The sequence below is a fragment of the Mustela nivalis genome (assembly GCF_964662115.1).
Source record: "Mustela nivalis genome assembly, chromosome: 4".
Lineage (NCBI taxonomy): Eukaryota > Metazoa > Chordata > Mammalia > Carnivora > Mustelidae > Mustela > Mustela nivalis.
In genome coordinates this window covers 4360387-4382004 of record NC_139023.1, presented here as the reverse complement: position 1 = coordinate 4382004, position 21618 = coordinate 4360387, and the positions used below count along the sequence as shown (strand labels likewise).

General features: G+C 48.3%; 1 protein-coding gene across 4 annotated transcripts in view; it reads left to right on the top strand.

The window, feature by feature from the left end:
• Positions 1-21618, top strand: part of FRAS1 (Fraser extracellular matrix complex subunit 1) — a 409483-nt gene that overhangs the window by 383607 nt on the left and 4258 nt on the right. For all 4 annotated transcript variants that reach the window (XM_082726544.1, XM_082726546.1, XM_082726545.1 and 1 more), the window contains 7 exons: positions 971-1121; positions 2522-2629; positions 4005-4164; positions 8279-8395; positions 16267-16433; positions 19320-19525; positions 20654-20800. In XM_082726544.1, the coding sequence (XP_082582670.1) occupies positions 971-1121; positions 2522-2629; positions 4005-4164; positions 8279-8395; positions 16267-16433; positions 19320-19525; positions 20654-20800 (1056 nt within the window). The remainder of the gene's footprint in view (positions 1-970; positions 1122-2521; positions 2630-4004; positions 4165-8278; positions 8396-16266; positions 16434-19319; positions 19526-20653; positions 20801-21618) is intronic.

Here is a 21618-nt window from a genome sequence, read left to right as displayed (position 1 = left end):
TGTTCATTGCATAGTAAAATAAAATTTTTTTGAGCCATTAATTAATAGCAGTAACAAGAATCCCCTTAGAAGAACTAATCTCTTGGAAGTGTGGTGTGCTGCCTTTTCAAATCTCTTTCAGTGAGGCATAGTATGAGACGGGGAATTACACAAGCATATGCAGCTCTGAACTGTGTGTGGCTAAGTTTCCTAGATACAATATCCAAGTCCCATGACCTGAGTTCCTGTTGCCAGAGATGTGACTACTCACTAAAACACCCCCGCCAGCCACACGCTCATCCCAAGGGTCCAGACTTGGGCGTCTTTCCAGTTAGGGTTGATTCAGACTCTCCTACAGGTCACTGGAGGGACTCTGTGGTCAGTGAGGGACTATGTCTTAATCCTTTGGGAATAACTGTTACTTTTAAAGTCTCAGTCAAGTCTTCCAGGAATTGAACAGTGGAAGCAAATATCCTTCTCAGTCTTCAGAATTGTTTTTGTTGAGGTGTCACCTCCTCAGAGAAGCCTTCCCAGATCAGCCCATAAAGGAAGCCTCCTGGGCACTTCCCATCTTTCTTTATTGTGTAAATGTATGCATTGTCTTACTAGACTGTGGGTTCCATAAGGGCTTCTCACCGCTGAGGAGGAAGGTCAGTCTGGTACCTGGGCATCTCCCATGTTGTGGGCCCTTGGTCAATAGTTCTTGATTGACGGGCGCCTGTGTGACTCAGTCAGGGTCCCAGGATCGAGTCCCGCATTGGGCGGGCTCCTTTCTCTGTGGGGAGTCTGCTTCTCCCTCTGCCTGCTGTTTCCCCTACTTGTTCTCTCTCTCTCTGACAAATAAATAAATAAAATCTTTTTAAAAATTTAAAAAGAAATTATTGAGTGAGTCAGTGGCTAAATGAGGAAGTTGAACTGAGACGTCATAACCAAATGCGTCTTCATCCCAGGGAAGAAATAACCCTCTGTGTGTGCACCGTTTGCTTGGCAGGTGAGAGACTCCGCTCAGTCCTTCCTGACGGTCCACGTGCCGCTCTATGTGTCCTACATCTATGTGACAGCCCCCAGGGGCTGGGCCTCCTTGGAGCACCACACCGAAATGGAGTTTTCCTTCTTCTACGACACTGTTCTGTGGAGGACAGGTACGCCCATTGAGAGCTCAGCTCTCCCGACCTTATGTTCAAGCAAGATGAGGCGAGGCGGCAAGTAGTGACTTCTGACGGGGGCTCCATTCCTGGTCCCGCTGTCCTGTAGACAGTCAGAGGAGGGCGGCCCCTCGGGCCGAATGAACAAAGCGAACCAGGTTGATCTTGATATATTTCTCCACTCCCATGCACCTGATTCGAAGACGCTTTTGCTCCTTAGATGCCACAAATCACACCATTTTTATCTAGGAGTGAATGACATGATTATACTCCAGAGGGACACCTCTGAACCCCTAACAGGCAGTGTATGAATCGATCTGTCACTTGCTGTCCTCTGCTCTGGGTCCCTAGCTACCTGGATTGAGGTTTTTAATCCCTGGAAGCCTTCCAGTGTCAGCATATACGGACGTGCTTCTTTTCAGGAACCAGACACCCATCTGTTGGTGTCCACCCCTCAGCTGGGAGCTCCCCCTCCTCCCGTGCCCCGGCTGTCCCACTGCTACCGCACGATGGCCCAGACAGGTGTCCCCTTCCTTCTGCTGCTCTTGCTGTCCCTCCTGGCCTCCCTGGAGGGGGTTTCCTTGGTCTGAGCGGCTAAACAGCTCCAGGAGTGCCCCGTAGCTTGGGTTTCATCCCTAGTAATGGGAAGTACAGGCTTTTTTTTTCTGTTGAGTGATTTGAACTTGAATCATTTGTTTTATATTTCTCTTAGGAAACTAACCTGGAAGTTTTCACACTCTGGGTCAGATCATTTCTTGCGCTTTGGGGTTCTTTTTGAATGTTGCTTTCCCTCTCCTTTGTTTACCCTTTAGTTTGGGGTCCTGCCGAGCCCACTGAGCACCGTGATTGTAATTGCCCCCGGAAGCTGCGGTTTGCTCGTGTGGTGCCGTATGGGCTTCTACAAGTTAATCTTGAATTGCCCATTGGTTTGAATACTAACTGTAGCCACCAGGACATTTCTTATGGTTTTGTTGGGTCACGAAAGGTGTCCTCGTGAGGAAAAGTAGATAGAGTCTGAAGCAGATGCACTGTCTCACGTCCTGGTGTAAAGTTGACAGGAAGAAGTTTAAGGACCAACTTTTTTGAGCAGTGGGCTAGAGGCTGACTCTGGGCTGTGGCATTTTCAGGTATGAAGAAACGATGTCAAGGAGAACGGAATTGTCATCAAAAACAAAAACAAAAACCCAAGTAGAATGAACTGTTAGACAGTTTTAATTGGCAAATGTGTCTAAATACATTCTGTGTTCATATGAATATGCAAATCTTTCTTAACTTACATTCAAATGACTGTGCGGCTCCACGTAGAGGAGTCACGGGGCGACCCACATGTCGGTTCCGATCTCGGAGACGTTCTCTGTTCTCTAACCTGGATGTTTGGTGTGTGGTCGCCTGCCCAGGAATCCAGACGGACAGCGTGCTCTCGGCCAGGCTTCAGATAATAAGAATCTACATTCGAGAGGACGGCCGCCTCGTCATTGAATTCAAGACCCACGCCAAATTCAGAGGTAAGATCAGGGCAGTTTTTCCCCAATTTTTTTTATTAAGAACCATGACGGGGCACCTGGGTGGCTCAGTCGGTTGAGTGTTTGCCTCCGGCTCGCTGGGATCGAGGCCCGCCCTGGGCTCCCTGTTGCACAGTCTGCTTCCGCCTCTGCCTCTACCCCCTGCCTGCTCATGCGCTCGCTCTCTCTCTCTCTCTCTCTCTCTCTCTCGCATAAATAAAATCTTTTAAAAAGAGAAACATTACAAACATAGACAAAAGGCAAAAGAGTAGAGCAATGAAAAACAAAGTCAGCAATTGTTACCATTTTACTTTATACGTATGTCTCCATACTCACACGCATGCGCATTTTTTTGTATCACATTTGAAAAGAAGTTGCAGCCTTCATGTCAGGGGACCCTAAATCCTGCAGGCGACATCTGCTCAGAACGAGGGCATTCTCTTACACGTCACAGTGGTGTCACTGCATCCAAGATTTTGAAGATTGATCCATCATATCTAGTTCCTATTCATATTCCCTCTCTTGCTTTACAAATGTCTTTTCCGTTTGTTTTTATATTTATATTAGTTTTATCTCTGTCTATATAAAAGGAATGTGGGTCCAATCCATATTTACATATTACATTCTGACTGTTATATTTTCTTCGTCTCTCAGTCTACAAGTCTGTCTACTGTTCATCCATGACACACTCTGACTGCATTTTTGAAGAGTAGAAGTATCCTGCTGAGTAACCTTTACCTTTTCAATGATGTTTACAATCGTCTCCCTCTACTGAGGACTTGACTGGCTTTAAACGTAATTTTATTTAAGATTTTATTTATTTGACAGAGAGATCACAAGCAGGCAGAGAGGCAGGCAGAGAGAGAGGAGGAAGCAGGCTCCCCGCCGAGCAGAGAGCCCGATGCGGGGCTCGATCCCAGGACCCTGAGATCATGACATGAGCTGAAGGCAGAGGCTTTAACCCACTGAGCCACCCAGGCACCCGGAAATGTAATTTTTTTTTAATCTGAAACTGATATTTCTGTTATAAACAAGACCTTTCTGCCTGTAAGAATCGTGTTTTTTGGGAATTCAAAACTAAGTGTCCTTGACACTCATTGGCACACAAGGACCCTGTTATTGTGAGTCCACCCACACCACTTCCACAAGGAACACGGGTGTTGTTGACAAATCGTGTGACCATCGCGTCCACCGAGCGTCGGCTGATAGGCCGGGGTGCGCCGAGCCGTCCAGCCAGGGTGGAGAGATCCCAGCTGTGAGGGAAGACACAGCCTTACTTGTTTGGTGGAAGGATATGAGTTTGGTGCAGGCTTTAGCAGAGGGTCGTCTCGCGTACGACCAGACTCACGGTGCGGTGTGTTGCTTCCCCCCGAAACAGGGCAGTTTGTGACGGAGCACCACAGCCTGCCGGACGCCAGGTCATTCGTCCTGACTCCAGACCACCTCGGGGGGATCGAGTTTGACCTGCAGCTGCTGTGGAGCGCGCAGACTTTCGACTCCCCGTATCAGCTCTGGAGAGCCACGAGCTCCTACAACAGGTGGGTGCGGGCCGGGGCTTGGGGAGACCTGAAACGCTCTCAGTCTCTTTCAGAGGCTTGGGGCACGTGGCTGTGTCGTCATCGTCATCGTCTTCTTCTTCTTCTTTTGGCAGAGGTTGGCTTTCCATTTTAAGGGCAGGGGTAGAAACGACCCTTTGACAAGTAGAGAAAGAAACAGTCAGTCGGATCAGCTCGTGCTGCGCAGATGAGGAGGTGGTTACCCTTAGGACACGGATATGACTGGGAAGGCTGCATATCACTTCTGTTTACATCCTGTAGGCTAGAGTTTAGTCCAGGACACATCTGCCTGGAAAACGCGTCTAATTAATACCTTGGTGGGGCACCTGGGTGGCTCTGCTGGTTACACATCCTTGGTTTCAGCCCCAGTCATGATCTCAGGGTCATGAGGTCGAGCCCTGGGTCAGGCTCCACGCTCGGCACAGAGGCTGCTTGAGATTCTCTCCTGCCTCTGCCCTGCCCCCAGCCCCCCTGTTCATACTCTCTCTCTCTTCCTTTCTCTCTCTCTAAAATAAATAAATAAAACCATTTTTTTAAAAAAAACCTTAGTATAATAAGAAAATTTCCATCCAATCACTACAACCAGTTCAAAATCCAGGATCTCTGGTTATCAGGTCCAGATGGCACCCCTTTGGTCCAATCTTCTGTAAAGTAAATAATAAGCTTTATTTCTCTCCTACACCCAAAATAGAGGTAGAATAGAAATGGGTTCAATACGTAAACTATGTCATTTGTAAAGGGGAAGGATAGGAGAAACACTACTAAAACTACTACCGTAAAAAGGATAATGAGGCAGCCGTCACTAACATTGTCATCTCACTTTCTAGGTCATGGCGGTAAGACTGTAGCATGGAGCTCCTGTTCGAGCTTTCTAGTTACAACGTAGCCGGTTGTCCTAAGAATCAGTTTCAAAAAGATTTCTTTGTGAATTTTAGGTTTTATATCAGATATTTTTTTAATAATGATTCCTTTGAAATCAATATGTAATAAACTTCAAAGGCTACGCTTCCTAGAGGCCCATGGGATCATACACGTACTTTGTCCTGATTTACAGACACAGAAACGGTCCTCTCTACGTCCTCTGCTGACTCCCCACGGCCTCCCGGATAAAGTCCAAATTCTTTATTCAAAGCCCGTGCCCTCCCCCGCAGCCTCATCTCAAACCCAACCTTCTGAACCGCATTAAATGTCTCACGGACCCGGACCCCACCTGCCCGTCAGCGCGGCCTTGCCTGTGTGGTTCCCTCTGCTCTCCCTGCTCTTCTCACAGACCTCGAACTCCTCGCAGCCCCAGCTCGAAGACTCAGTGCTGACCCCTCTGGGATGCCTTCCCTGACTCTCCATGCGTGGCTGGAAGCCCCTCCTCCCCTTCCCACTTGGTTCCAGCTCACACTGGAATGCAGCTCATGTGACGTCTCCACGCAGGGTCCCATTTTCCATCAGCTTGTGAGCTCCCCGAGGGTAAAGCCATGCCTGATTGATTGAATCCCCAGAGACGCAGGTTTTAGTGTGTGGTTTAGGTCCTGAATAAGCATCTTAAGAGTTTAAGTTTAAGGAAAGGAGATAAAACTATGTAGAGAAACGGTAAAGTGTAGAACAGCATCCAGCTAGCTGTGCTGTGTGCGATGCGAGAGGTGCAGAACGCGGAGACCATCGCTGTTCAGGGAGGGCTGGGAGCTGCACAAGGCTTCATGGAGGAGGTGGGCGGCCCGTGCTCCGTGATGCGGGTGAGGAAGGTCTAGTTCTCAGGAAGGAGAGGAGGAGACCTACAGAATTCAAAACCTACCTCTAGGGCCTGGTTTGGCATATTTACAGGGATAGTGAGGAAATGGACCTACATCGTATTTAGGGATGAGAAAAGTACGACTGTGGGGTTGGGAAGCCATGTACTTTGTCCTGCATTCATTTGTTTAACAAACGTTATTGAGCATTTTATTTACTGTGCCTTAGGGCAGGTTCTGGGCACGAGGATGCTTCCGTGGACAAAATAAAGATGCACACAGCGTTTACAGTGAAGTACAAAGACACAAAACGTGGCCATAGTAAAAAGCATAGCAGATCATGTCAGAAAGTGGGAGTGCCATGGAAACATGAAGGGTTTATTTTTAAGAGTTTATTTACTTATTTGACAGAGAGAGAGAGAGAGAGCACGAGCAGGGGGAGAAGCAGAGGGAGAGGGAGACGCAGGTTCTCCGCTGAGCAGGGAGCCCCAAGCACGGCTCGATGCCAGGACCCGGGGTCATGACCTGAACCACCCAGTGCCCGGAAAAATACAGGATTTAGAGCAGACTCTGAGGGGAATCAGGAGTGATTTCAATTAGGATGCGCACAGGAGGCCTCGTCGAGAGGGTGCGTCTGGGCGAACACTTGGAGGAGGCGGGGAGCTCGCTGGCCGGGCTCCGGAGGCCGCAGCATGACCCGCCCCCTGGGGAGGAGCAGGGCGGCCCGGGGGACTGGAGGGGTGAGCAGGGAGGAGGAGGGCAGGCGGTAAGGTCAAGGTGGGGGGCGGGGCACCACGCAGGGCCTTGCAGACCCGAGCTTGGACTTGGCCTTTACCCTAGAGCCGCAGTTGGCTTGAGCGGAGGGGCGACATGATCGCGGCCGGGTGCGAGCAAGGGTTCCGGGCGGACAGTTCTAAGTGTTTCTATGAAGTACGGGTCACTATTCCCCTTATGCGTGTCAGTCTTCATGTAATTCAGGTAGGAAGTGTAAGGTCTCATCTCCCCTGTTCCAAGGCTTGGAGGAAGGGAGGGGCCGTGGAGGAAACAGCAGAGACATACGGACAGCCCGGCAGGAAGGGACTTAGAAACTCAGCCCTGAAAGTTTGCGTGTTTTGCTGAAAGTCACAGAACTGTGGAAAAGGCAAAGGCAAGCCAGGTTTAGAGCGTCGCGCAGTTTCCAGGTTCTGCCGTTCCACTGAAATGACCCCGGGATGTGTCATACATGTTGTACTTGTTTATTTATCTAACCAAATCTTTGCTATAATTTTATGAATAAATTGATAAATACAAAAGAAATGGACAAACAACAAATTCGGCAAATGTGAGAACTCTAAGGGATTGTCCACAAGAGTTAAAATTACGATTCATTACCCTCTTCCTCCCGGGGACAGCAGCCTCCCAAGACTCTGGAAGAATCTTCCCGAAGCCTCTGGCTGTCTGGCTGTCTTCCACGCAGGCTCTCAGGGCGGCGGCTGCGGCTCCACGACAGCTGCGAGGGTACAAAGGCTCCCGCTCTTGGTGACATGACCTACAGAATCCTGTGATCCAACACAAATAGGGAAATGCCCAACGCTTACTCTCCTATGAGAAGAGACGGCGTTCTACAACGCCGTGACGGGCTGGGTCTGTAGCGTTCGGAAGAGGAGCCCAGAAACCAAATGCTAAGGAAATGGGATGCGGGCATTCTCTGGAGGGAGGTGCCCTTTAACCCCGAGACATTGGCCACCACTTCTGTCAGGGCAGCCGTTGACCTGTCCACGCCTTAATAAATAAAATCTTGGGGTGCTGGGTGGCTCAGGGGGTTAAAGCCTCTGCCTTCTGCTCAGGTCATGATCTAAGGGTCCTGGGATCGAGCCCCGCATCGGGCTCTCTGCTCAGCAGGGAGCCTGCTTCCTCCTCTCTCTGCCTGCCTCTCTGCCTACTTGTAATCTCTCTCTGTCAAATAAATAAATAGATAGATAGATAGATAGATAGATACATAAATAAATAAAATCTTTCACAGTCAAGAATGTGTTGAACGGGGCGCCCATCTCCAAGAAACGCTACACAGAAATTGTCAGACAAGTTTCGTGGAAATCTAAAGGAAGTGACCCGTTCTGTTTTATCTTCCCTTGAACCTTTTTACAATTTTATAAACAAGATGCCTCCCTCAGATTTTCTCGTGGAAAGGACTGCAGTGGGGTAAAGTAGCTCTATTTAACACGTCTGGACAATACCCTGACGGTTGCAGGACTGTCTGAAGATTGCGTTCGGGACTCGGAGAGCCTCTCGATGCGGAGCGCAGATACCCCCGGACCCGTGCTGAGCGAAGGCGGTGTGTGTGGTGAGTAGAAGCTAGAAGACGGCCTCACCGCAGTGTGCTTGCGTCTTTCCAGGAAGGACTACTCGGGCGAGTACACCATCTACCTGATCCCGTGCACCGTGCAGCCCACACAGCCGTGGGTTGACCCCGGGGACAAGCCTTTGGCCTGCACCGCACATGCCCCGGAAAGGTAGGGAAGCCAGCGAAGCCTCACGGCCTGTCAGTTCACCCCCTCGCTCCTGTGTGCGTGCGTGTGTGTGCGTGCGTGTGTGTGTGTGTGTGTGTGTGCATGTGTGTGTGTGACAGCAGCATCGGTTGCCGCGATGGCTTCGTGGTCATTCGCACACAGACCGGGTGGCAAAACACAGCCACAGGACGCCCGCATTCCCAGCTCAGGTCAAGCAAGGCAGCACTCTCCCTTCGTCTGTCGGCTTTCTCACTACAAACGAGTATCGTTTTCAGGGTCTGGGTAGTGCCGTGGTTTGCACATTTTTGTGCTTTTTTTTTTTTTTACCAGTGATTTCATGTTGACAGCGGCTCCCAAGCTAGTGCTGAGGTCTACCTGATGCCTAAGTATAAGAAGCCTCAGGCACAGGTTCTAAGTGCTGTTGCCACACGTTCTATGTTAACAAATTAACAACATATTAAATAAGGTGTTTTAAACTGAAACATGCAGAGAACGGGGCTAGGTATTGGTCAGTCGGTGAACATGCCATGACGCGTGCTGCAGGAGCTCTGCCCCATGTCTGCCCCGGGACAGTGGCTCGGTACCGACTGACACACATTCACCGTGACTTTACAGAACATCCTTACTACGAAAACCGAGGCTCAACTCTACGTTAGCCGGTACCCACCTCAGACCCGAGACTGTCTGCATCCCGCCACACCTTCCCTCATTCACCCAATTTTGATTCAGCTCTTACTGTGTGCGGGCTCTGGTCTGGCATGGAGACTACAGCGGAGCATTACAAGTAGCCTCTGCTCTCAGGCAGCGTCTAGTCTAGCACCGTCTTTCCCGCAGCTGGGGCAAAGGAAGAGGAAACTTTTTTTTCATTTCTTTTCAGCGTAACAGTATTCATTGTTTCTGCACCACACCCAGTGCTCCATGCAATCCGTGCCCTCTCCAATACCCACCACGTGGTTCCCCCAACCTCCCACCCCCCATCCCTTCAGACCCCTCAGATTGTTTTTCAGAGTCCATAGTCTCTCACCTTCGCTTCCAATTTCCCTCAACTCCCTTCTCCTCTCTAACTCCCCATCTCCTCCATGCTATTTGTTATGCTCCAAAATGAAGTAAAACCATATGATAATTGACTCTCTCTGCTTGACTTATTTCACTCAGCATCATCTCTTCCAGTCCCGTCCATGTTGCTACAAAAGTTGGGTATTCATCCTTTCTGATGGAGGCATCATACTCCATAGTGCATATGGACCACATATTCCTTATCCATTCGTCTGTTGAAGGGCATCTTGGTTCTTTCCATAGTTTGGCGACCATGGCCATTGCTGCTATGAACATTGGGGTGCAGATGGCCCTTCTTTTCACGACATCTGTATCTTTAGGGTAAATACCCAGGAGTGCAATTGCAGGGTCATAGGGAAGCTCTATTTTTAATTTCTTGAGGAATCTCCACACTGTTCTCCAAAGAGGCTGCACCAACTTGCATTCCCACCAACAGTTTAAGAGGGTTCCCCTTTCTCCACATCCCCTCCAACACATGTTGTTTCCTGTCTTGCTAATTTTGGCCATTCTAACTGGTGTAAGGTGGTATCTCAATGTGGTTTTAATTTGAATCTCCCTGAGGGCTAGTGATGCTGAACATTTTTTCATGTGTCTGATAGCCATTTGTATATCTTCATTGGAGAAGTGTCTGTTCATATCTTCTGCCCATTTTTAGATATGATTGTCTGTTTTGTGTGTGTTGAGTTTGAGGAGTTCTTTATAGATCCTGGATATCAACCTTTTGTCTGTACTGTCATTTGCAAATATCTTCTCCCATTCCGTGGGTTGCCTCCTTGTTTTGTTGACTGTTTCCTTTGCTGTGCAGAAGCTTTTGGTCTTGATGAAGTCCCAAAAGTTCATTTTTGCTTTTGTTTCCTTTGCCTTTGGAGACATATCTTGAAAGAAGTTGCTGTGGCAGATATCGAAGAGGTTACTGCCTATGTTCTCCTCTGGGATTCTGATGGATTCCTGTCTCACGTTGAGGTCTTTAAAGGAGGAAACATTTTTAAGAGGATGTTGAGGACAGGATCTGACATTACCATAGAGAGAATTTGGAATGTGACGTTCAAATTAAGAAACTGAGAATGGGCCATCGGATTTGGCGATTGAGAAGTGGTTGGTAATCTTGACAAAGGGCAGGCTGGGGACTGCCTGGACTGAGTGGACTGAGGGATTAAAGCGTGATCAGATCATGAGAGACCAAGGAGAGACAGTAGAGACAACAGGGATAAACTATGCCTACGGTGTTTATTATAAAAAATGTCAGAGGAAAGGGACAGTGGTTAGAAATAGATACAAAGCCAAAGGAGGTCTTATTTGTGATTTAGAGTGGAAAATATTTCAGGGTGGCTGTATGTTGGTGGGAGCAACCCTATTGGTCTGTTAGGTGAAATGTAATGTTGCAGCAGGACAAGGGGAAGTCTGCAGAGCCAAGCCTTTGAGCAGGTGGGGATAGGTCCAAGACCAGAGGGGAGGGGCCCACCTTCACTAGAAGCCCAGAGCCCTCATTCACTGGAAGAGGAGAGCAGGCCTATGTGGATCTAGGTGAGAATTTGTAGATTGGAGGACAGGAATGGCAAAGTAGAATCTGCTTAAATCTGTTTTCTCCAAAAAATGAGAAGCTGAGCCTCAACTGGAAGTCAGGAATCCTGAGGTCTGGGAAGAGAGGAGGGAGTGAGGCAGGCATCTCAGAGTGGGGAAGTGGGCATGCTGGAGGGTCGCCGATAGCAGCGGGTCGGGCAGTGCTGAGAGCCTGATGAGTTGTTCTAAAATTGCCATCTCATTGACAATAAGACAAACTGTGCATATTCAAGGTAGATACAATTCGATAACTTCCTACATACGTATTCAGCCATGAAGCCACCACAACTAGCACAGTGGCGAACACATCCATTTCCTCCAGGGCCTTCCTCGTGCCCCTCGGTAGCCTTCCCTCCCACCCTCCCGAGCCACCGCTTTCTCCGGGATCCACTGATCTGCCTCCATCACTACAGATTACTTTGCACTTTCTAGAGCTTCATGTTAATGGTGTCACACAGGATGCATCCTTCTCCAACTTTGCTCATGGAGCGCGAGTATTTTCATGCCTTCCTGTTGTGCGCAGCAGCCGTCTGTCCCCGTCGGTGCCGGTCGTCTCCCAGGGAGCAGCAGTCCTCCGCTTCATTTGTCAGCTCATCTGTTGGTGGACATTTGGGTTATTTACAGGTGATGGCAGTGAGAAGTAAAGCCACTATGAACATAGACACACGAGCCTTTACATGGACATAGGCTTTCTGTTTTCTCATGTGCATATGTAGGAATACAGCGGCTGGATCACATGGTGGATACATGCTTAACTTTTTAAGAAACTGCAGACAGTTTTCTGAATTGTTTGTTACAGGGAACAAGGTGTCTACCTTCCCACCATGAGTGTGCTGGTGCTCCCGTTCCTGGTCACAGTGGTCAGGGAGGTCCTGTGTGATTAGAGAATGAATGAGTGGAAGTAACAGTAAGGGCGAGCTGGGAAGTCAGGAGGTGGTAGTTAGGAAGGTGCTGGGAAATGAGACTTGGGGAGGTGGTGCATAGTGGGACCGTGATGCGTGAGTGGCTGCGGTGGGGTGGACAAACTCTTTGGAGGCAATGCTGTCAAGGAACTGAGAGCTGAAGAGTGTTAGATGATTCATCCCTGTGGACGCTGAAATCGCCAAGATCCGTGGTGGGAGCACGGTGGTCAGCCGAGTGAGCGAGGGGAAGTGACCAGGACAGCGGTAGTTGGCTGCAATAAGGAGGAACAGAGGGAAAATAATCCGGTGACATATGCCGGGGGATTGGATTCACGTATTCAATTTCTAAGTTATGAACAGATTTTAGATAGAAGACCATCTGTAAAACCTTGAGTAATAGAACATCATCTGATAGGAATTCAATTGCCTGAGCGAGTACCTCTGGGACTGGGCTACTGATGATCAAGTAGGTAATCGTAACTGCTGGTGATGTTCAACATCACATATGGGGTGCAGAGGGTGTGGGAGACTCTGCACTAAGCTCCTAACATTTACGGCTCACTGTAGTGTGCCCCCACAATGTTGACACTGTTATCCCCATTTTGTAACAGGTGAAAGTTGGAGAAAAATAAAAGAGCTAGAACATTCCCAGTACCTTTTAGACACCTGTAGTGGCCCTCCAGTTGCCCTGTCCACCACCTTCCCAGCGGGGGAACCACTGGAGTGGTATTTGTCCTTGTCATCCTTTGTTTTGGTTTCTGGTTTACTCATATTGACTTGTGCATGGTTTTGTGAGGTTCTGAGCGACATAAAAATGTCCTCCTGCACCGATTGTCTCTGCAGCTTTTCTTGGTTTGCTGCTGAGTCACTTCTTGCTTCAGAAGTGGACCAGCATTTGTGTTGATCCGTGTGCTGTGTGAGTACTGTACGGTGAGCCTCTCGTCTAAAGTGTTCATTGTGGGGGGATGCCGCAAGTTGTTGGGCCATTCTGCTCGTGTATAATCCCACATTCTATTGTGAAGAATGCTCTGGATGTCTCTGAGCATACACAGGTGAGAAGAGTTTCTCCCCGGGAGGTGCCAGACCTTTTTTTAGATTCTTTTGCCATTTGGGAATGACAGACAGGAGCAAAAGAGACACCAGCCCATCTGCATCCCCCGGTGCTGTGTGGGCTTGGGGGTCACAGAGGGAGCAGTGTCATTGGGTCCCTTTACTGAGGCTTCAGGCTTGAGAGTCTTTGCTTTACATCAGGGAGATCATTACTTGTGGGGTCCCTGTTCTTCCCAGGGTGACTCTCCGTAGGGCCTACCCTTGCTTTGGATCATCTCTGTGGCTCCCTAGGGACGCATTAGAACTGCAACACAGAAAACAAGGCCGCCGCAGGGAACTCAGGCTGAACTCAGAGGAACTGTATCTCCTCGAATGCCTGTTTTTGTGAGGTCTGTTGGACCTTCTCACCTTATAAATCACCGTCATCCTCTCTAGTCCTGTATTTGTTCTGTTTAATCAGTAACTATTTATTGAGCATCTTGGGTGTCAGACACTATGTGGAATCTGGTAATACCAGGACCAAGAAAAACCCGTTTTCCTGAGTCCGCTAAATGAGCTCTTGGTGCAACAAATGGTTACATTCAAGTTATCAAAACGGGGTCAGCCCTAGCTTGGGCCCATTGCTCCTAGGCTCCAAGATCTCCCCGAACCCCACCCTCTCAGATCTACCCACTGGGGCACCTTCAGTCAGAAGTAAGGAATAGTCAGGTGGACTCTGCCGCAAGCGTGAAGCCCTGAAACTATCCCTCACACATTGTTCTTTAACAGACGTGTGTGTCGGAAGCTTGGCTAGCAAAATGACGGTACAACAGTGAGCGAGTAGACACTTGCTGTGACTCTGTGCAGCCTGGAACAGGTGAAGCGGACTTTGACCCGATTTGTATTTAAAGTCACTTTATTTAAATAAAATATCAGATCATGATAAGTACCGTGAAAAAAAAGTGCATGAAATAGTGGGAACAAATTATAAGGGGCGCCTGGTAGCTCGGTGGGTTAACCATCTGATTCTTGACTTGGGCTCGGGTCAGTATCTCAGGGTGTGAGATGGAGCCCTGTGTCTGCTTAAGACTCTCTCTCCCCCTCTGGCCCTCCCCTTGCTCTCTCTCTTGCTCTCCAATAAATTAATTAATTGAATTTTAAAAAGAGAAAGAGAGAACAAAAGATAAGGGATTTGACCTACCCTGGAAGGGAAGAGAAGCAGAGTGAACTTCCTAGGCACTGTGGTGTTTGAGTTGGAATCTGGAGAATAAATTAGAGTTAACAGGCAAAGAAAGGCAGACAGAGGGGGAGGGTTCTTGCAGAATGTCCAGCAAGGTCAAAGTCAGGAAACCTCAAATTCATTATCACTAACCTCAAGCTGACCCACAGGTCTTCTCAGCGGAGAACAAAATCGTTCCCTAACAACGGCTTCACTCTCTCCCTCTCCTCAACCATTGTATTCTTTCGCACTCAAATTTGCGATATCTTCCCCATTCTCACTCTCAGCTGATTATCTTGTGTCCTGTTTCTTGGAGGAAACAGAAGAAATCAGACGAGAACTCACCCCAGCTCCCGACATCCTATCTCCCCCTCCCCGCGTCTGCAGGTACATGGCTATCCCTGATAGCCCATGCTATCGGGGTCCCAGCGCCTACTGAAGCCAGTGCCCCCCTCGTGCACTGGAACCCAAATCCTCTCATCTGACTTTATAAAGAGCATCTTATAAGCCAGTCTCCTCTCTCTACGAATCACTCCAATCAGCTTAAAAACCTGTAACTTCTCCCATCTTAAAAAAAAAAAAAAAAAAAAAAGTCGCTTCTTGACTTCAGTTCTCCGTCCACATTCATTTCCCTTCCCTGTACCTCACGTCATGCCTCAAGAGTTGCCTAGACTTGCGGTTTCCAGTGTGGCGCCTTCCGTTCTCTCTCTCTGGAGCCCGCTGCCCTGAGGCTTCCGCACTCATCCCTTCAGCCAGCTTGGTCTCGTCAAGGTCACCAATGAACTCACTAGCACCAGATGTTGACTCTCACCTTTATTTCTTGCAACGGCTTTGCGACAGTTAACAGTTGTCCAGTCACCTCCTTGAAACACTGTCTTCACTCAGCTATTGTCAAGCTCTGTAGGCTTTCTTCGACCCACTGGGTTTTCCTCACTATTTGTTCTGCTGGTTCCTCCTCTTCCGCATTGCCTTTGAACTGGAGCACCCTAAGTGCCGTGCTAGAACCGTCTCTTCTCTCTTCTTTCCACATGGTGGTCTCCCTCATCCTTCCTTCCCAAGGTTTTGAATACAAAGGACACCTTCATCCCGGGCTCACCTCTCACATCCTGACTTCTGCATCAGACGGACTGCTCTGCCTCTCCACCTGGCTCTCTTGTAGGCCTCCCAAGTTGAACATGCCTGTTGCTGAACCCCTCCTCTTCCTCCACCAAATCTAGTCCCCCCACGGTTTTCCCATTTCAGGCAACAGAGCTCCATCCTCCTAGTTTTCCTCCCACTGAGGCCTTCTGTGGCCGCCATATTTAAATTTCCAGCTGAACCTCTTCCTAGCATCCCCTTTCTCTGCCTCGCGTTTCTCTTCATCACCTGCTTCCTTCTCGTGTTCTATATGTTTTTAAATTTATTTTATTAACCGACTCTCTTTTGGAATGTATTATCCCTGAGGGCATGTGCTTTGTTCACCCAGGAATTCCCATTGCTAGGACAATGTCTCTCACATAATAAAAATGCAGTGAATATTTGTTGAATAGTGACTCTTGAAGCAGTAGAAATACAGAGTAGAGAACCTGTCAAGAGACCTAATGAAGGCCAGTCTGGCTAGAGGAGCCTTAAGTGCCAGAGTCTGGGAAGAAAAGGACAGATTCCAAAGACCGAGAAAGAAGGCCAGGGAGGCTGAAGTAAGGAGTGAGGCAGGAGACTATTGTTTAGCAATGTCTTGAAGAGTGGGACACAGGATAAATAAGTTTGGATCGGTTTGAAAGAGTCAAAGTTTCAGAGCAGGCAGATCTGGGAAAGAGAAGTCTAGGCAGGTCTCCATGGCAGTGAGCCCTTCCGCAGTCAAAGAGCAACCTTAGGGACCTTCGGAATGAGAGGGCTAGCAAAAGAGTTCTAAAGATGAATCAGATTATTTCTGCTCAAAAGAGCAGATTAACCTCATAATTCTCCAAATAAGTCAAGCTCTTCTCCTATATACATCGCTGTATTTGGTGATTATTTAGCACCTGCAACAAAACACGTTCACAGTGCTGAGGAGGGAGGGAAGAGAGGACAGCACGAGGTTTGCCAAGTTGACGCTGCTCTCAAGGAGCTCTCGCTTCTCCCGCATTTAGATTCCTGATCCCCATCGCATTCCAGCAGACCAACCGCCCTGTACCAGTTGTGTATTCGCTCAATACTGAATTTCAGCTCTGCAATAATGAGAAGGTGTTCCTGATGGACCCCAATACATCTGATATGTCCCTAGCAGAAATGGATTACAAAGGGGCCTTCTCTAAAGGTAAGTTGTTATATGTTAATAATAAAAAGGTAAGTTGTTTCGTTCCCCTACAGAACGAGACTCTGGCTAGACTTCAGATGCTTTAGGACAAGTCTCTGGACTAGCATCTCTGCTCCTGGGCTTTCAGGCAACGCTCCAGTGAAGATTCCCCTGGGCTTGGTTCCAGGACAGCCAAGGTTTAGTCAAGGAACAGAACCATATCCTTCCTTTATGTTGTATCAAAAGAAGGTCACATATTTGGTACTGTAATGACTGGCAGTGTGGTACTATGGAAGAACCCTGGTCTGAATGGTGGAAGACTGGGGTTTCCAACCAGATTCGAACACACTGTCTGACTTTGGGTAAGTTGCTTTATCTCTCAGTTACTTGGAGAGAGATTGCAACATGACTCCTCCCTCCCTACCTGCTGCAGGGTCGCCAAATGTCCGTGTACACTCCTCCTGCTTTCTCCACTGGAAAGGGTTCCTCTGCCCTCTCCTCGCCCCAAACTGGTTTCCTTGATGTTTCAAAAGGATGGCCCTCTTTCCTTCAGGTCTCTACTTCACTGTTAACTGCCTCAAAGAGGCTTTCCCTGACCACACCAGATAACTGAATGTACGCCTCCGTATTTTTCACTTTCATAGAACACTGTTCATTTTTATAGTGCTTCTAACCATTATTAATACTGTGTAATATATATTACATATATCTTTACTTGTTTATTACATATTTCTTTACTTGTTGCTACCACCAGACTGAGTTCCATGGGTAGGGACTGTGATCAGATATCAGATTTGCACACCAGACCACCAGTGCCTAGGTTCTCAATAAATATGGACTGAATAAATGAATGAGTTATCTGCCTTTCTTCCCTCAATGGCCCCTTCTGCCTTTTTTCTTCCTTTAATCTTCTCCTCATATCCGGGGTTTTTCTGTCATCCGAAAGACACGCTCAGGTGTGTCTGCCCATAACAGAAAAAACAAAGCATCCGTCAGACCTCACTCCCCTTCAAACTCAGTCTGTTTTCTCCTTTTCTTTTCTCTGAGGAACTTCCAAGAGTGGGCGGTGAGCCCACACAGTCTCTGTGGCCCTTCATCTCCGTCCGTCTGTTGCAGGCTGGGAGTCTCCCACCACACGCAGCTCAGAACCCGATTTTGTCAATGACATCAAACCTGTGGATCTTGACACTTATGTCCTGTTGGGTTTCCTTTGACCAACAGCCTCACCTGACGCCCTCTTGCTTCTCTGGCCACTTGTCATGCTGTTGCCCTGGGTCTTTGTCCTCTGCCACATCCCTGTGATTGTCCCCAGGTTCCATGCATGGCTCCTTCTGGTCTTACTTCGCTCCTACCTCTGGTCATACCCATGGCTTGGCCCATCCACTTCTCCTGAACTCCCTGTTCTCTACTCCTCCGCGGCCATTCCTTAAGAGTTGACCTTGCCCTGATGTCTCCAAACTTCATTTCTACATTTCCATATGTGGGTCTGGAACTACCAAGCCGCTTCAGACGGGTGTCTTTCAGACACCTAGAACGTCTAGAACAGGGCTTACCTCCTTCCTACCATACCGGCTGCTGCACTGACTACAGCGTCACACTCTAGGTGCCCCAGGCAGAAGCCTCTCCGTATCGTCCCCCCCTCCGTGCCTCTCACCTACCATTAAGATCAGTGACCCTCGGACATTTCTTGAGCTCATCCCATGCTCCGCAGCTGTAAGTCAGACACCTGTCTCTCGCAGAGCGTTAGCATAGCCCCCAGCCCAATCTCTGTGACTCTAGTCTCTTCGTGTTTCCTCCACTCTCCATGTTTCTGAAGCCCCTGTGTGTTGATTTTACACCCCTGCTTAAAACCTTCCACGGGTCCCCGCTTCTTAACACCCCAGGCCAGGCTCCCCAGCGCCCCTAGCCTGTCTTCCCACGGGTCTCTCTACCCATCCTCCTCTCTAGTCACACTGACCTCCTCAGTGCCACGAAGAAAACCCTCTACACGACAGATTTCTGCTCAATTCTCAGCTCCCATGGCCAGATAGGAAACCTCAGACACGTTCTTTAAAATGAAGATAATAATTGAACCTGCCTTGGGCTCTTGGGAAGAATAAATGAAATCGTACAAGGAAAGAAAGTAGAAGTAAAGAAAGCGCCGCAGCGGGTACTAAGGAGACAGCAGCAGCACTAGACTCGTGGCCTGCCGCTTCCGGTCTTTCGAGCCGGGACTTCCTCTGGCATGGAGTGCTCTCCCCAGTCTCCTGCCCCAAATGCTCAATGCCCCCGACCCACGTTTGAGAAAACTGGTCAGACGGTACCTCCTCTTTCATCCCTCCCGTGCCTCTCCCTGCATATGTCTCGGCTCAGCTCTCTGCTCGGGCGACACTGTGAACCTTCCGCACTGTGGCTCCTGGCAGTACAGTGTTGGGATAACGGTGGGCTTTCGAGCCCAAGTCCCTTGACTTTGAACCCCGTCCCCAACACGTACTAGTTTTGTGACTTTCAAGAAGTCACTTAACCTCAGTGCCTCAACTTCCTCATCTGTAAACCTGTGAGCACTACGTGAGTTTCTTATATGGGAGGAACTTAGCACAGTGCCTAGCAAATAGTAGGAGTTGGATGAATATTAGCTGTGCTATTTTTAGCAACGGGTTAGGTTTTCTTTCTGTTCCCTCAGCTCATCTGACTCACCTCCGTGTCCCGTCTGCACAGCAGAGCCCGTGGCACACCTTAAATGCTCGATTAATGTCTAGGGAAGAAAAGAAGCTAGAAATGAACAAATGAGTATTTTAAGGGCACATGGAACCATAAAGCTCTTCGTAGAAAGACCCTAAGGGAGTGTGTTAAGTCCTTCCTACCCTTGACATTTCCTTCTCTTTAATCTTAAAGTGTGACCCAATTAATGCCTCTCAATCTTTCCAGGTCAAATCCTTTATGGCCGAGTACTTTGGAATCCAGAGCAAAACCTTAATTCGGCTTACAAACTGCAGCTGGAGAAGGTCTATCTTTGTACCGGGAAGGACGGTCACGTGCCTTTCTTTGACCCCACGGGGACAATCTACAACGAAGGGCCACAGTATGGATGCATCCAGCCGAACAAACACCTGAAACACAGGTTTCTGCTGCTGGTACGCTAACCGTTAGTGTGGCGTGGCTGACCCCTGAGCTGGTTCCTCAGCTGGGCGTTCTGCCCCAAGCAGGTGGAACCGCACTCTTGCTGTGTTCTCGGTATGCACAGTGCTCCTGTTTCTCTCTGGTCAGCTAAGTGCGAGGACGGATTACCAGACGTGGTGGTTACAGTGGGCAACAAGACAAGCTACTATTATTATTAACGTCCCAGGAAAAGGAAAGTCACGGCCAGTGTTTCTCAGAGTATGGGCCCTGAATATCCCTGATTCTAGTTCAGGGAGTCCACAAGGTCAAAGCTACTTTCATAATAATATAATGATGCTCTTTTCTTTTTTTTTCCACTCTAATCCCCTCGTGAGTGTAGAGAGTATGAAAGGTTTATTGATATGGTTTCAAATTCCACATTGTAACTAATCTTTTTAAATACCACCTACCGAGTTTGATTTGGTATCAGAGAATATCCACGATTATCTGAACAAGGTATGAAATCATTTCTCCCCTTTACAAATACACATCCTTGTGAGGCCAGATTTTCTTTATATATTTCAGTCAAACTAACATATCACAACTGAGTCAATAGAGAAGTTATGAGAATCTAGTTCTTTTCCAAAGATTTGCAAAAGTGCAAAACAATGTCAGCTCTCTTTGAGGAGGTGGGAGCGAATATAGGTATTTGTTTTTTAAAAATGTTACTTATGTTAACATGTAGTGGGTTTTTCATTGCCACTTTAAAATGAACTAGAAAATAAGTATTTGCTCATTTTTCCGTGTTAATTTTAATGGAGTAAATATTGATAGTTATAAATCCTGTAAACAAAAGACTTTTGGGGTCCTTGATTTTTAAGTGTGTGAGGGGTCCTGAGACCAAATGGCTTGAGAATTATTTGTCTCGGCTCTCCCGCTCTTGGAGCTTCGAGCTCACAGGCCTCCAAGCGCCCTTCCTTGAAGGGAGCGGTGGGTGCCCCGAGGCAGTGGTTGATCTAAGGAAAGGGCTTCTGTAGCAGGAATTCCCCTGACCCAACCGGAGGCGGGAGTGGAGAGTACATGTCTCCTCCCAGGGACGGCCACCTGCCAGGGCAGTGGTTCCATCTCTCTAAACCTTCCATTTCTTGTCTCTCAAATTCTAGGACCGCAGTCAGCCCGAAGTAACGGATAAGTACTTCCACGATGTGCCCTTTGAGGCCCACTTTGCCTCCGAGTTGCCTGATTTCCATGTGGTCAGTAGCATGCCAGGTGTGGACGGATTCACTCTGAAAGTCGACGCGCTCTATAAGGTAAGTGTGGTGAGAAGAGTAGGCGCGTGAGGCCAAGGCTTGAAAGCTACAAAAAGGGAAAAGACAGGATGTCTGGACTCTTAGTCTCTTTTTATGGCATTCTTGCTGGTGGGCCTTTTTTATGGGTATTAAGCTTATCATTCAGTCCCAATTTTTAAAAAATTTTTGTTTATTTATTTGAGAGAGCGAGAGCCTGAGACTCCCTGCTGAGTGCACAGCCAGACGCGGGCTCTGTCTCACGACCCTGAGATCATGACCTTGAGCCCAAACCAAGAGTTGAGCTTAACTGACTCTGCCACCCAGGCGCCCCGTTCACCCCAGATTTTCATCATCTATCCCAGGCGACCACAGCGATGATAAAATTCTTTAATTTGCTTACAGGCACTTGTCATTGTGCGTATCGGGGTGCCTGTGGTACTCTGGTTTTTCTTAAACTCTTCTGTGTTGCCTGCCTTTTTGGCTCAATGCTGCACCAGCTGATTTTCACAGGCTTGTGGAAAACATTTAACGAAGTCATAAACACAGTACAGCAATTTAGAATGACAAGAATTACTAATATTTGATAAGCAAAAATACTCTAAATCCAGCAATAAATATGAACTTGCAAAATCTATTCCACTTTTTCCTGTCTTCAAGTAGTAACCCTTGGAGTGAGCTTGGAGTTCAGAACTATTCCCATTTCTCAGAAGTTAGTTCCAAACCGCGGAGGGTTTCAGTGAGGACAGGAAATGGCAGTCCAGTCCTTGATGATTTAACGGCTCAGGGCGTGACCCGGGAAGTGTTCAGAGTTAGGAAACTTTGTCCCGGGTCTGCATATT